This window comes from Trichogramma pretiosum, unplaced genomic scaffold, assembly GCF_000599845.2.
Source record: "Trichogramma pretiosum strain Unisexual culture from Peru unplaced genomic scaffold, Tpre_2.0 scaffold13, whole genome shotgun sequence".
NCBI lineage: Eukaryota > Metazoa > Arthropoda > Insecta > Hymenoptera > Trichogrammatidae > Trichogramma > Trichogramma pretiosum.
The window spans coordinates 1,224,502-1,239,832 of record NW_019641606.1 but is presented as its reverse complement, the minus strand read 5'-3'; the positions used below and the strand labels follow the sequence as shown (position 1 = coordinate 1,239,832).

General features: G+C 37.0%; 1 protein-coding gene across 3 annotated transcripts in view; it reads right to left on the bottom strand.

Annotated features, from left to right (window-relative positions):
- The window catches only part of LOC106652058 (neuronal acetylcholine receptor subunit alpha-7), a 166,216-nt gene that overhangs the window by 104,716 nt on the left and 46,169 nt on the right, over positions 1 to 15,331 (bottom strand). For all 3 annotated transcript variants that reach the window (XM_014370799.2, XM_014370798.2, XM_014370797.2), the window contains exons 3-4: positions 15,040 to 15,179; positions 6,941 to 6,985 (exon numbers count right to left, since the gene is read on the bottom strand). In XM_014370799.2, the coding sequence (XP_014226285.1) occupies positions 6,941 to 6,985; positions 15,040 to 15,179 (185 nt within the window). The remainder of the gene's footprint in view (positions 1 to 6,940; positions 6,986 to 15,039; positions 15,180 to 15,331) is intronic.

Genomic DNA, 15,331 nt, shown 5'->3' with positions numbered 1-15,331 from the left:
GGCCATGAGTGGAGATGAAAAAAATGAAAATGAAAATTAAACTTTTTTTTTTCTCGTAGATCCTCGGGCAAACGGCGCGGCGTTCCTTCTCGTCGGAATGTCTCCTATATGCGCGACATTGCTTTCTAATCGCTATTTCACTCCTTTAATCGCTCGATTTACACACAAACTTTTTGTCTCTCTCTTTCTGGCACGTAGCTCGGCTTTAAATGCTTCCTCGGCACGATCATTTTCTCCATTCTACCTGCGAGGCGAGGCCCGAAGTTTTGCGAAAACGAGCTCCATTATCTGCTCTACTCTATCTTTCTCCTCGGTAAAAAGAAAAGTCACCTAGGGAAATAACGAGTATTCGGATCTCATTCTATTTTCATAGAGGAACGCGAAAACTGAGTAAGAGAATAAGAGACGAGAAGCGAGGCCGAGAGAGAAAGAAAGAACAACCCGTTATTGTCAATTTCCCGGGACAGAAACAAGCAGATGTCGCGCGCGCAAATAGATTGCCTCAACAGCGTGACATATACATGCATATAACCACTTGGCTCTTGTATGAATGCCTATTTCAAAATCAACGAGAAAGAAGAGTCAGTGTATATACGATGGCTATCTGTCGCACCAGTCGGGATCATAGCGCGCTCGTTTTTTTTTTTTTTTTTAATTATTCTTGTAGGTATACCAACCGTTAATAAACTCCAAGAAACTGTAGAGAAGCAAAAAAAGTGTACACGTTATATATTCAGATGCGTATACATGTATGCGGGTATTATATTATTCCAACGTGGCTATAAAAAGCATCGATTCATCTGCTCGCGCGCATGTCTCTCGTTAACAAGTCAGGCGCAAAAAGTGTCTCTCAGGCAGTGTATATGACTGCACGTATACATGCACACACACACACACACACACACATCACGCATAGATATGCAGCTGCAACCATTCCTATTTCTGTCTCGTCACGTCGTCATTATATTACATCCGATAAGCTTATCAAGTCACAAGTATTTTCTCGCCGCTAGTATTAATCTTTTAGCTCCTTTCAAATGCGATCCTCGCCTCGATTTATCTTTTTACGCATATACAGATATATAAATGTACGAATGCCACAATAGTCAAATGTCACGCAAGCTCGTGGCATTATACTGAAAAACAGTCGTGCTTTATTCATCGCTGCAGCGGGGGCACATGCCGCGCGACTATCCAAGTTCTTTCCCGTCATTAGCGCCGTTCGTGATTCATACAAATATAACTGACTTTAATTAGCGAGCGCAGCTCCTCGGCAACAACAACGAGCCTGTCTAGTTCTCTCCCTCCAAACGAATAGTTATAAGGATATGCGAAAGTAAATGCCGACTCGCGGCGCGAATTATATCTACATGTATACGCGATGCTTTGTCCTTTGCGCGCGGAGCAGCAGCTCGAGAAAAGCCAAAGTAATGGCGGATTTAGAGTGGCATTGTTTCGAACGGCTGCCGCGTGCGCTACTATCCGTCTTCGCGGCTCTCGCGCCGCCTGCAGAGCTCGCCGCTTCGAATATTAACATTTGAACCAACACTAGAATTCATCAAGGTTATACTTACTTGAACTGTACTTTTACACTACCATGTTAATTAAACAAACTCAAAAATATAATTATATTAATTCATTTGTTGACCTAATCGTGAAGTTTATAAAGAAAAAGAAACTACTTACGTTGGAATATATCTATGTATTCGGCTAAACCCCAGTTGGTTAGCTTTGCTGCCACAGTTTCATCAGCCATGGCTTCTCGATTCTCGTCTCGATTGCAAATGTTCAAAACAAAGAGTGCACGAACGAAGTTAACATTTAGCAGGAAACGTTTCTCGGAAAAAAGTATATTCGAGATTTCGCGGCTTGTAACGGAAATAGGCAGGCGCGAATGAGAACATGCTACTAGTTGACTCGTTTTTCTGTCTTTCTCGCACTCACACGGTACACATACGTCGTTCATAATCAGTACATCCGATTTTTTCTATTAAATCATGATGTTTTTTTCAATACATTGATGCATAATTTAATAAAGCGAGATATTATTTAACTGACTAAATAAGTATTTTATCGACCCAATTTAATATTATTGCGCTATAAGGAGTTGTATCTTTGTTTAAACTTGTGGATTTCCCTTTATATATGTAATCAAATTGATATAATATTTCATTACATTTATAGTATTAAATTTTAAGAATATATAGTATCTTGTTAGTTTCATAAAATAATTTATTGGAATATTCTATAAATTCAATGATATTGATTTCATTGATTCGAGAATTCAAATAATCTTTTGCATGTGATATTTTCATTGAATCAATCAAATATTTTATTGAGGATATTGCATTGACTCTATTATTTTTATTACATTGAATCAATGATTATCACTTTTGGCTAAATAAAATATTTCATTGATTCAATTAAATATATTTTAGCAATGAGTGGTGGGTTGATTGTTTCAACGAATGCATTTTCCTCTCACATATTTAATCAAATTAATATAATATTTCATCAAAAAAATAAAATATTCTATTGGTTTGATGAAACATTTTAATGGAATATATTTTTTTAATTTGATGAAATTAATTTCATTGAATTAATGTTTTGAATAATTATTTGTATTTGATAATTTATAGATTTAATCAAATATTCAATTGACTTGTAAATCAATAAAATATTTAATTAATTTTAATCATATTTTATAACTTCTATACTTTTTATAATAAAATCAATTAGGTTTAATAAATTTAACGAAATTTTATTAAACTAATTACATGTTTCTTTGATTCAATGAAATTTTTTTCTCAGTGTATGCATGCTTTGCGCGATGTTCCTTCGAGAATCCGGGCTATTTAAGAAAGCTGCTTCCCCCGTAGCAGCTTTTTAGATACATCTGGGCGCGAGAAAATTATATGATACGTACGTTTTACGTACGAGAACTGTCGCAGACTTTTCGCTGTGGGAACATGGCGTGAGCTCGCGAATCGTCTAATAAATGAATCATTAGAGCAGGCTGCAGCGCTACGCTGGCAAGATTAATCGATTATTATTTCTGCGCATGCAGCTGTAACGCTTGGGATTTTATCATTATCATTGCGTTATGTACGCTTTGCGAGCTTTCGTTATGGATTAACACGGATTTATAACGCGGAATAATAATGATATTATTAATCATGCCAAGAGGGAGGAAAAGGATGCGCGACGGAAAATGAAGAAGAGGAAAAAAGGTGCAGACGACGACGGAGAGGACGATTCGTCGCGCTGCGAATGACTTTTTTTTCTTTCCTGCTTCCTTCTGACTATCTACCGCTTCTACTTGTACAGCTTTTGATACTGCTACTGCTGATAAGGAACAAGTTCGCCCGAGACTAGCAACGCTACGTGTAAATTATATACGTATCGTCGAAAGGTCATCTTTCTTTTCTGCCTCGAGAGCTAGAGATCTCGCTGCGAGCGTGTACGCGTGTGTTTGTTTACGTACGTCTAACGCGCGAATAAAAATATAAAGATGCCTCTGGCTGCCTCGACACACGCAGCAGCGTCCGATGAAAGAAAAAAAAAATAACCGAGAGCTAGAGGAACGAATGAGCGTCACGTGCAGAAAACGCTGATGATCGTAAGGCGCATTTGCGTCGCGTAACCTGGCCAAATGTGCAATACACGTATATGCGGAAAAATCTCTAGCCAGTATAGATATGCTGAACACTGCAGCAGGCAGATCTGACGCTGCGCACGCGCCTCGTCTTCTTTTCATCTCGTGTTTTCGAGAATAAGCGATACACGCGTACGATATACAACCGAGTGTTTTTCATTTCTCAACCACGCGTCTTTGTGCTCAAAATGCTCTTTACGCTTTCTGCTATTGTACTGGTAAATTATCATACTTGACCTTGTAAATAAAGGCAATATCTTGAATTAAAGTCAAAATGACAGCCGTCGAAAATTGAGGGAAGGTCAATAGCCCCGGAGCAAATTTACACGTCACGGATAAGATACTGACGAATTTTAATATCACGTTGCAGCATCAAGAGCACGTCCAGCCATGCCGAATCTGTATTGACGTGCATACATGTATGCAGTTTTACACAGACGATCTACTTTTTTTTTCTTACTCTACTCCTCTTACAGTTGAATCGCTTCTGCCGCACACAAACGGCTGCACAGCATATATTAATGTACACTGAATGTCTTGCGAAGAAGTGGATATCCTATAGATATATCGACGCCTCGCGTTTCCGAGGCAGCTTCTTCTCCTCGGCCGCCACCGGAGAACGGTTTGCCGAGTTCAGCATGACTCGACTGCAGTCCGTTTAGACAAGAGTCGTTGAACTTATTCTTTCGACGTGGATGGGAATAAACGTGCGTATGTATTTAGCGAAAAGTGATGGGCTGTTTATGAGTAGCGGCGTGTCGTCACTTAGTTCCTGTCATACTTGCCAGGTGGAGCGCGACATGCGCTCCTCGATGCCAAGAAATTCTATCAGAAGAGCGGACTCATTATTGTCCATTTTTTATTCCGAAAATTGGTTCGTTCGGGCAAAGTCTAAATAATAGCTCGAATAATCGTTTTTGGGACATTCTTTTTTACAAATTCTAAAAAAGAATGAATGCGAAATTGGTATTCATTTCTCAAAAAGTGTAAAACAAATCGAATAAAGTAAAACTATGCAGGAGATGAGTAAAAGTTTGAATATAGGTCAAGATATTTAAACGAGCGACTCCGTTCCTGAACGCGACGGGTGCAGTTTGTAATATAAATATTTTTTTCCTCGGATCAAATCATTAGGGGTCCTTTTAATGCGACAGTTTTACTCATGCTCTACTTCGTTTTTTTACTAAATAGCGATCGATTTTCCACCTACGGAGAATTAATAACGTAATTAAAAGTCTAATGGAAGTCCATCTATGAATTCAACTTAATTTTTAATTTCTTATTGACCAAAACTGGAAAAAGTTGAATGCAAGCGTATTCATACAAATTTTAGTAAATATTCTTTATATTAAAATAAGAGCTCTTAGAAAAATTAATAAAAAAATGTTTCTTTTGTCAAATTTATTCTAATCGAATGAAAACACTATTCAAATAAATTTTCCAAAGTTGAATTTTATTTTTATACTCTTTAAACTATTCACGTAATTACTAGTAAAAGATGATTATAAACCGTTTTGGGAGAAATGAAATTGGACCTTTCATGCATTTATACAAAAAAGTAAGTGTTGAGAAGAAAATATACTTTTTTAATCTTATTTTTTTCGTTATTCTCAACGTTTTAACGGCTTCAAAAAAACAATTAATGGTCGGGAACAAAAAATAAATAAACTTCAAGAAATAAATTTTTTCTCAAACACTGATTACGCTTTATAAACGCACTCTAAAAAGTGTTCCAAATAATACGCATACCCTATGAAAATGAATAAAAAAAATTCTTTAATAATGTGTAATGCCGAAACTGGCATTATCTGTTGGGCCGCCCTGACGAACCATCGTCGATTTACCGAGTGTATAGTTAGTTATAAGAATCGTTATTAATAATTGTATTTTAAAAATGATTTCATGTGAGCGCCAAGTGTGAAAGAATAGAACGTAAACACGCGTATACGTTGAGATACTAGAGCGTACATATGAACGGAGAAGAGAGTCGAAGATTTGCCTTGAGAGCGAACGGAGCTCGAGTGTGAGAGTTGAGCGCGACATCCTGGGGGATGTCTAGGTCGGATTGACGAGTACCGCGCGGCTAGTAAGATCCTACGTCGCCGGAGTAAAGAGTGCGAGGGCCGGTACGAGTCGATCTGAGTGCGCGAGAGAGAACCAGCGGATCCAACGGCCGGGCAGACCACGAGGACGACCCAGGGTGGATCTGGACCAGGAGAAGATCTCGACATCGTGTGGTGAGTCGGGCGGCCCAGTTCTTAGTCGTTGTATTTGTGAGTCGTACGCGCCGACGCGCCCACCAGGGCTACGATCGTCGCGTCTGCCGTCGACCGGGTATTCGGGTACTCTCTGAGGCCGTGTATATTGTTTATTTAATACGAATAAACCTGGTAGTTGTTATTGTTATATGGAGTGTTTGATTCTTGATAGATGTGTGAATGTAAAGAGCTTTCCTTCCCCGTATTGCATGAGTCTTACAGGTAGACCCCGGACGTGCAGAACGGATCCACAGAGCCAAGGGACACACGTAACCGACGAGGTACGTCGGGGTGAGAATCGAGGTTACAAATGTTAAGTCATAATTATATTTTTTTACACCATTAATAATGATTTCAATACGAATTGGCTCTCAACAGAAAAATCAATTTTTAATTTTACCACAGTTTAAAGGTACAGTTTGAAGTGTTCTTTATAAAAAACATTGTCAGTGTAAAAGTGTGTTATAAAGGGTCTGGTGAGTCTACGAGAGTGTCCAAATTCAATAAGTATTGCGACTGTAAGTCAGATTTTAAAAGTAAGGAGGAATTGCTCGTATAAACGCAAGCACGCAAAATATGTATGTATAAATAAAAAAAAATGCGTAAATACCACGTGCATTTCCCAAGCTTCTTGCTGCAATGCTCTGGCAGGGTGACGTGCTACAAGCGAAGTACAACACTGTCGGAACGGCGCGGCCTGCGTGCAGTATACAATATGAGCAGGTCATACATATATAGGTTTGCAAATAGCAATAAACGCGCAATTCATCTGTGGTTGGGCGCTATATATGCTGCACGCCCGGCCATAAAAAAGAGGATGCATATTTTAAGTTCATTGAAATATAAAATACAAATTTCCGCTACAGAGAGCTTCAATACATGTGGGTTCATGCGTGTGTATGTGTGTATGTGTATATGTCTGAGTATATGTTCATAAATGTGCGCGGCTGTTTCTGCGTTGCTCGGCACATACATTTTTCGATATTTCAAATATGATGATCACAAGGGACAAGCAGAGAGTACTCACCAGTTTCAGCCAAGCATTCGTTGTCAATATTTGATTCTTTTCGTCCTACAACAAAAAATGGAATGCATTAGCTTTTTTCGTAGTAAAATGTGTCGGAGAAAAGAGTCGCAAACAATTATAAAACCACGAGTACAGAGCAACTCTTTTCCTTTACTATGTGAAATCTTGAAAAAGATAAAAGATAAAAAAGAAAAAATAAAAGTAAACAAAATAATGAAGAGAAAAAACCACAAAAGCTTGTTAAGTGAAAAAAGTTTCAAGTTAAAAAAATAAAACAACATATTTTATGGAGTACCAGAAAGAGAAATATTCTCTTCGAGTGTATCGTTTCTCAAAAGCTCACTCAAAAGTCTTTTGTATTGTAAATGAAAAGTAAAATGAGCTTGCAACGTTCCCGCTTTTCCTATTTCTCTCTTTAAGCTACCATTGACTTTTTGTATAATATTATATTTGATTGGTCTCGATTTTTCAAATTTGTTTCTTATAATATGTCACTTGATATAGTTTATTTGTTTAGTTGCATGCATAAATGAATGGGAATTCATAAAAAAATGTGCTCAGATATTGCTAATCCATCTCTGTTCTTTTTCCTAAATTACCCAAGCTTTCATCTGCCTCTCTCGTGTCGCTCATAAATAAACCTCGTGAATTTTTCTATATTTACTCATATGTACTCAACTTTTCAACTAGAGAATATTAAAGGCACCAAAAGCCGAGAGCCTGATTTTCTTCCGGAAGAAAGTCATCGAGTTGAAACAATGTCAAAAGTATTGACTAGTACATCAAAATCATAGTATTACGTACCGAGAATCAGGGGACGAGAAGCCATTCCTTTCCCCCTCCTCGTTAAATTATTAATTTATTATAATGATTTAACTTAGGGGGACGGGGGTTATTGCACACCTGTAATGCTTTCGTATAATACAAGTCAAAAAGTGACGACCGTGCTTGCAACGAATCAGTGTCAAGAAAAAAGTTTCAAAATTGAATTATTTTTTTTCAGCGTTGCTTCGTAGATTATTAATTTCTTCGTTAGTGTGCAGGACGGGATATAATAATATTTCATGCTACCCCACCCGAAACTAACCTTTTTCGTCCCTGCGGCCAAAACGAAAAAGTTCATTTCTGCTGGGGGATTCATGAAAAATAGTATACGCACCTATGAAGCGAAAAAAGAAAACCTCAGAGCTCGTGTTTATCAACCGCGGCTTCGCCTCGGCCGATAATTATACATGCTCTGAGGCTTTCCGGTTTTTTGCTCCCTAGGCACGTAATATACAATTGCGCCTTGGTGTCCGTAGCTTAACGCGAGTCAAATCCACGCGAATACGTACAATAAAAAAAGTATCCGGGAAAAAATTGTCTAAAGCGAGACAAAGCTCCGGAGATTCAAAAGCTCGCCTTTTTCCTGTTTGAGTTGTTGAATCTTCTTCTCTTCCTCCACTCGCCATATGTACATCAACAACAAAAACAAGAACAACAATCATGGTACGCATGTATATAGCACATAGAAATGCAGAAAAACATAGCGGGAGAAATAATTGCTCGACCACAAAACTGTACTGGTGACTTGGTGTGCGCACACAAACTCTTCCCTTTTTCTCTGACTTCTCTCTTTATCTCACTCTCTCTCTTCTTCGTCGAGCTGAGCTCGGTACAAACAAACAGAATTCGGAGTGCAGCAGGGCAGAGCTTGGAACGCATGTGTCGCGGAGCTATTAAATTACGCAGACGGTGTACTCGCTGATGTTTGTTTAACGAACAAAAAAGATCCCTCCTATGCATGTATATATGTAACAAAAGTTTCGCGCGCAAAGAATTTAAGTAGTTCTGCTTGGGCTGCATGAGGAAAGAGAAGGAAGGCACGCTCGAAGGAGGAAAAAGTTTTGAACGGCTAATGCATGTACGAATATATATATATATATATAAAACGGTAGTGGTTATCTTGAAAAATTTGCAGATTCGCAACTGTAGCAATGCTTGTTTTCTTTTTTCCAAAATTTGTTCTTGTGTATATAATACCCTTTTTTCAAAAGATGCTTATTTGAAGACATTAATGAAATTTTTGCGAGTATGAAGCCGCGCAATATCCCAATGTTAATTCTCATTTAGCTCTCGAAAGAAGAAATGTATGGGGGAGGAGGTGAGAAATTGGACAATCAGTGAAAACTAATAATACTTAACTACGAAGGTTAGTTTTACTAAACAACAAACCAGTATGATACATTTTACGATTTTATTGCAGTTTCCACTGCTTACCAGGTGTTTGAGGTTCAAAGATAAATCAATGCTTATCTAAGTTCAAGTGAAAAAATTAGTTTTTGTTAGTTCTTGATAGTCACGTAAACAATTCGGTCATGAAAAGTGACAGTATGACGGGTCTAAAATCTGTGCAAATGTTTTCAAAACTCGTGCGAGAAATTGAGCGTGAAGTTACACTAAAGTAAAACGAAGATCAACGATAAGTTTAATTCACGGCAACTTCGGCTGAAACTTGAAATTAAATTTTAATTTTCACATCTAAATCCCAAGAATATATGAAAGCCAATAAGAGAAGAAAACAAGCTGCATTAGAATGAATGAACATTTTGGAATATTCATGGAACATGAATAAGAGGTTAAGGTTATTATTCAAGCCAAATTACATTCGAATTCAAACAAATTAAAAAAGAAGTAAATGTTCTTACTGCAGCTCGCTGAAGATTGATCATTAATTTTAAATTGTTTTTATAACTCGAGGTGGTTAACTTTCTATTGAAACGTACGCTCTTTTATCACTTTAAATTGATTTGATAAACAAGAAATTAGCCCTAATGCAGTACATTATTAAGCATAATTTAGAATTCATTCTTAAAAAATAATTGGACTTTCAAAACATACGCTCGTATTTTTGGATCTCCGTTGTTTATACAAGAAAAATTTTAAAAATTACAAGGTTCACGTGTAATTTCAATTGGTTCAATTCATTCGTCGAGTCTCAGCAATCGTTACAGCTTAAATTAGGAATTGGAAAAAATTAAGCAACGCTTACAAAGTTCAAATTTTTTTCCGTCTTGACACACGAGTGAACTTGACTGGCCTCGAGGAAAAGTTTAAAGATAAGATCCGTGCGGAAGTGGCCGTGACACAATATATATATAGACTTATGAGACGACGTATAATATACGTGACACGTGCATATTCTGTACAGTGGTACAAACTATCTTTTCCGCTTTCCTCTTCAGTCCTCTCACTCTTTTGCCTCCGCTCGCGGAGGTAAACTTCCAAAGAGCCCGTTTAGGCCTTTTTCGCTTGTGGGGGCTACTTTTCTTTCGACCCTCGTTCTTAACGAGCTTTTGTAGATGCGCTTTTACCACAGCTGTCTTTTCGTTTTGAGACACGACACATATTATGGATAAGTGGAGTGCGTTTTCACCTCGATATATATTAATGCCTGTCCAGGTATACGTATATAAAAAAATGTTTAACCTTGCGCACACTGGCTCTTAACAAGCAATTAAATCAAATGGTAGATTATATTTTGGTTTACCAAGATTTCTTGAGAAGGAAAAAAATCTACAAGTGGCATTGCGAGCAGCCGTTCGTTAACTTGCTGCACTCGAGTACGCAACGTACACGTGTACAACGAATCGAAATGAAAATTTCTTTTATGAAGGATTTTTTCACGTTGGGCGTATAAAATTTTTCTCGCCTTCTTGAATATGTTAACGAAAGAGAAAGCCAGCAAACCTGTGAAAGCTTCATACTATAGTGGCTCAACAAACAATTAATTTATACCGTAAGCGTTGCCAGGCAGACGTTGGCTTCAGCAAAAGTATCAATTATTACGCTTGAACCTCGCAGGCATTGGCCGTATTTTTTTTATGTATCCATAAAAACTTGAAAATGATCCATCTCGAAAAGTGCTTTTAGGTCACTGATTTTAAATTTGAATACTCCCTCGTCTCTCGCTCTCTCAACGTCGCTCTTTTCCACCTCTCCTTTCTAACGGGAAATTGAGACTTAGACTCTTTCGCTCTGCTAGATGCTTTGCATATAAAAATTGTCGCCTCGGGTGTATATCTTCGCCTCTCTTGGACCACATATATAGATGCTACGCTGCATACGTATAAACGCGAATCTAGAGCAGAAAATTTTAAATTCCTCGCGTTCTGGTTGTCATTTTCACTGATTATCGTAACCCTGTCATCGATATTACCCTCATCCAGTAATTCCATCGTGTTTATTATTATTATTATTTTTTCCATTATTTGTCCTCGATGACTCGTGTAATATTCTATTTCTTTATTGACACAAATGAGCGAGTTTCTGGCGGCTTTTCAACAAAGCCATTCGTGCGATTTGAGCTCTCAAGCGTGTAGCCAAAAACCCAAAATACATCAATATCATATTTAAATTCGTAAGTGCGCATTATTGTTTAAACCATCAGCCTATATAATCGGATTTCAAGTTTTGAATTATCAATATGTAGCTTGGAAAAATATATTTATGTAAGGAGAATGAGTTTACACTCGACTAAAAAAATGGCATGGATACGCGCTTTTAATAGGGATCGCTCGCTTTTACAGAATATGGGCTTTCTGCCGACGAATGGATAAATGCGAGCTTTTAGTCTCAGTTCAGCAATAGGCGCATGAAATCATTAAGAGAAAGAGAAAAAAGATTTTTTCCTAGAATTTAAAAAATTTTTCTGTCTGCATAAATAATTGTTATCTTCGTCGTAAAAAATTTAAATTTTTGCAGAGTATGCAAGGAGATATATACTTGGAAAAAAGTAAATATTCAAAGATTTAGAGCAGGCTCAGTTAAAAATCCATTTTGTTGAAGGTAAGATTGAGTAACTCGATAATTTTTTAGAAAATAACCGCTTGGATTTCATTGTCAAATTATTTGAAATAGATGTATTTCATCTTTCTCTCTCTTTCTCTATCGCACATATACACTTATTATCACATATTTGGGTGAAATTGAAAGCTTTCAGAAGTGTAAAACGCTCAACTACATCTCTATCCCACTCTGCTCACTATTTTCAAATGTAAATTTTCGATGGCTCTTTTGATCACCCAAGATAAAGTTTTCTTACTCAAGTTTTTACAAAGTTGCATTGGCAGTTAAAACGACGACGAGATTCAATCTTATTTTATTTTAAATTAATCTCAATTTTTTTCTCGATCAAAGACTCATTTTTTCAAATGCTTTGGAATAAAAGAAACTGATTGAAGAAAGAAAGACGAATGCTTGTACTCAAATCGTTTTTGACGCTTATTTTTTCACGGTAATTTACGTTCAAAGGCAAATTTGATTATAAGAAGAAGGAAAAAATAGCGCACGAAAAAGTGTAGCCACTTATCTCTTGATAAATCTTGACACACTTATAAGAGGCTTGTACGCAAGCATAATCCCAGCAATCGTTATTCCAACTATTCCACTTCTGTTTTAGCTACTTAAATTCTTTTTTTTCTATTTAGTACAAAAAAATTAAATGCAATATTCAGAAAGAGTACAATATTTATCGAGTATGACATAGAATATTCAATATTGTTCTCGGCTTGGCTAGCTAAACTGAGCAATTTCGAGTGCGAGACGCTATAGTGAAAAGTAAGTTCCTCCAAATCATGAAAAAAACATGAAGTCTTATCGTTGAAGCTGTAAAATTTCAAAGGAGACACGATTCTGACCTCTTGGATGTTAGTTCTGCCTGCTCGTGCCCCGAGGCTACTGGCAGTAGAAAAATCATCAGTTTTTATGCCACTATTTCGGGCAAAAATTTTGCGAGGAAGAGAAGTGAATATTTTTTTATAGTCCAGCTTCGCACACGATGTACTTTGGCAAAAAAAAAGCAGAAAGGCTCTATCCGCGCAGTTAAATACGTAGAAAAAAATCTTCAAATTTAATCAGCTCAGATTTTTGTTACACGAGAAAGATAAGAAGACGATTTTAATTTAAAATTAAAAACTGAAGAGCGACAATCTCTTGAATTTCGCGTCGACTAATTATTATTCGGAGCTGCTAAATTATAACTAATTAACCGTTTTATATTATAAGTTTATTAAAAGTAAAAAGCACCAGAAGTAAAGTTTGGAAATTGTTGACACTTGGAAATTATACACCCAGAGTGTCATGAATATACAGTCGCCAAGCCCACGTTGAAAATTTAAACAATAAATTTTCGTATTCTAGAAGGCTAAAGTCTGCATTGGACGTATAAATGCAGAGGTGCATTCGCAAGAGACTATACTCTGAATGTAAGTGAAAAGCTATTCGAATCGGTAGCAATGGATTCTTATCGATAAATTTAATATCCGAGAGAGGCGCGAACATTGACTAAACGTATACCCAGTTGCAAGCTGATCTTATCTTGTATGCAAAGTATACACGTTTGTGCAGCTTTTCGCTGTCTTTGGATAAAAATATTGCCTTCAGTCGTATTTTTATTTTTACCGGAATTCTTCGATACATTTTTTCAGGTCGCTTCTAAACAATCAGCACTAATTAAAAATGATCAAATAGTCTATAAATTTATGTATTTCTACGACGATCTAATTGTTACTTTTTACACAAAGAAAAAGGTTACGAGTAATCAAGAGAAAATAATTAAAGTTGAGAAGATTGATGGTTAAATTCAATAGTTTAATCCCAATTTAATGATTTTGAATTGCAAGCGTATCATTTCATTCAGAACGACGAATTATGAACTGCTCATGAAATTTAAAATCTCCGTAAAACAGTCAGTAATGTGCATGTTTTCATCTAACCAGAGAATTTTCCGTTTAAAATTGTTTGCATTCATGAGTTTCAAAATGAAAATAAATTCATATTCTAGATTCATTATTTCATTCAGCAGAAATAGTACTGGCAGGTTGTCGTCAATTAAAGTTTCATTAGAAAAGGAAAAAAAAAATCAAAATTTCGCTGCACTATAAGAAAAGTAATAACGAGTATATTATAGATTAAACTCGATACGCAAAGTTCACGCAAGATTATAAAGAATAAAGTACGTAAAAATTTTATTTTCATACAGTGTAATTTGAAATACTTGATTAAATAAAATGAATCACCAAGTAGTAAAACCTAGAATACGGTCAGACGTCTGAGTAACTGTTACACGCCTATTTTATATACAAATCGAGTGAATCGTAGTAAATATTCTTCTAATCAGCAAACCAAGTTCAATTCTGCGATATACAGATCTACATGGAAAAAGTTTCTTTTTCCATTCTTTGTTTTTTCTTTTTTTTCTCGGCTTACCATCAGCATCAGCAAGGCGCGGCCACGATCGAAAAAAAGTTTCGAATTAATTAAAAGTCCAAACGAAGAAGTAGAAAAACACTATGCGGTCACTTGCGTTGAAGTTGCGGGCAGTGACCACTGCCTCGGTTGAGACACTCGGTTATCTCTCTTTGCTCCTGTAATTAAGTCTGCTGCACGAGCGCACCTAAGGACCCTTTTTCCGACATATATACTCCGGCTAGAATGACTTGTTAAAGTCTTAATTGAATTTCTCTGAACAGAATTCATTGGTCACTTGTTTCGATTCGTTTGATCCGTAACAATTTGTCGCTGCTTACATGATGCGATGTATCCATGTATACAAGATACATTAATTCGGAGTGAAACGTTACGTTACGGAAATTTTTCATACAGCTGCGCAGCACAAACATGCCAGCGACAAAGTTTCTCCTTCGCGCCTGCACGCAAAGTTGCGCCTATATGTATATACTCGACTGCTACAAGGTAAAGCACGGGCTGGAAATTGTCGTTTCCGCACTATCGAAAACTTTCTGCAAGTCCGATCTAATTAACTTTGAGCGAAATAAACAATGAGTGTTTTGCATAGATTTTACAAAGATAATTATAAATGATTGAAATAATCATCGGGGAAAGTGCGAGAAAGTTTTGGAAATTCATTAGCGCGTTGCAACGCAACAGACAGCCTGCCCCTCCTCCCCCTCGCGCAAAAGCTCCTCCATCATTCTTGTGTAATGCATACACAGCTCTTGCCTCGAAAGAAAACAAAAGCACAACTGCTGCTGCTCATTATTAAGGCACATTACAAATATTTTATAAAATGAAAAGTATCGGAGGAGCTATATACTCACCACGTCGATAATTTGCTGTAGCGTGATACCGAATTTCACTTGCAGCGGCTCGCTCTCGTTCTCCACTGGCCTCTCGAGCGTATTGTAATTTGCCAGCAGTTTGTTTAGTAAAGCCCGTTCGTACGCTCCACCAGCGACGTCTGTAAAAAAAGGATAAAAATGTTAGTGCTGCTGTTCATTTTAACTTGCATCAGTTTGGGGAATGTAACGCAGCTATGATTTTGTGTAAAAATATATTAAGGCGCATTGGAGCCTGCATACGTAGAGCGATCGACGCTATTTTTATTTTGAA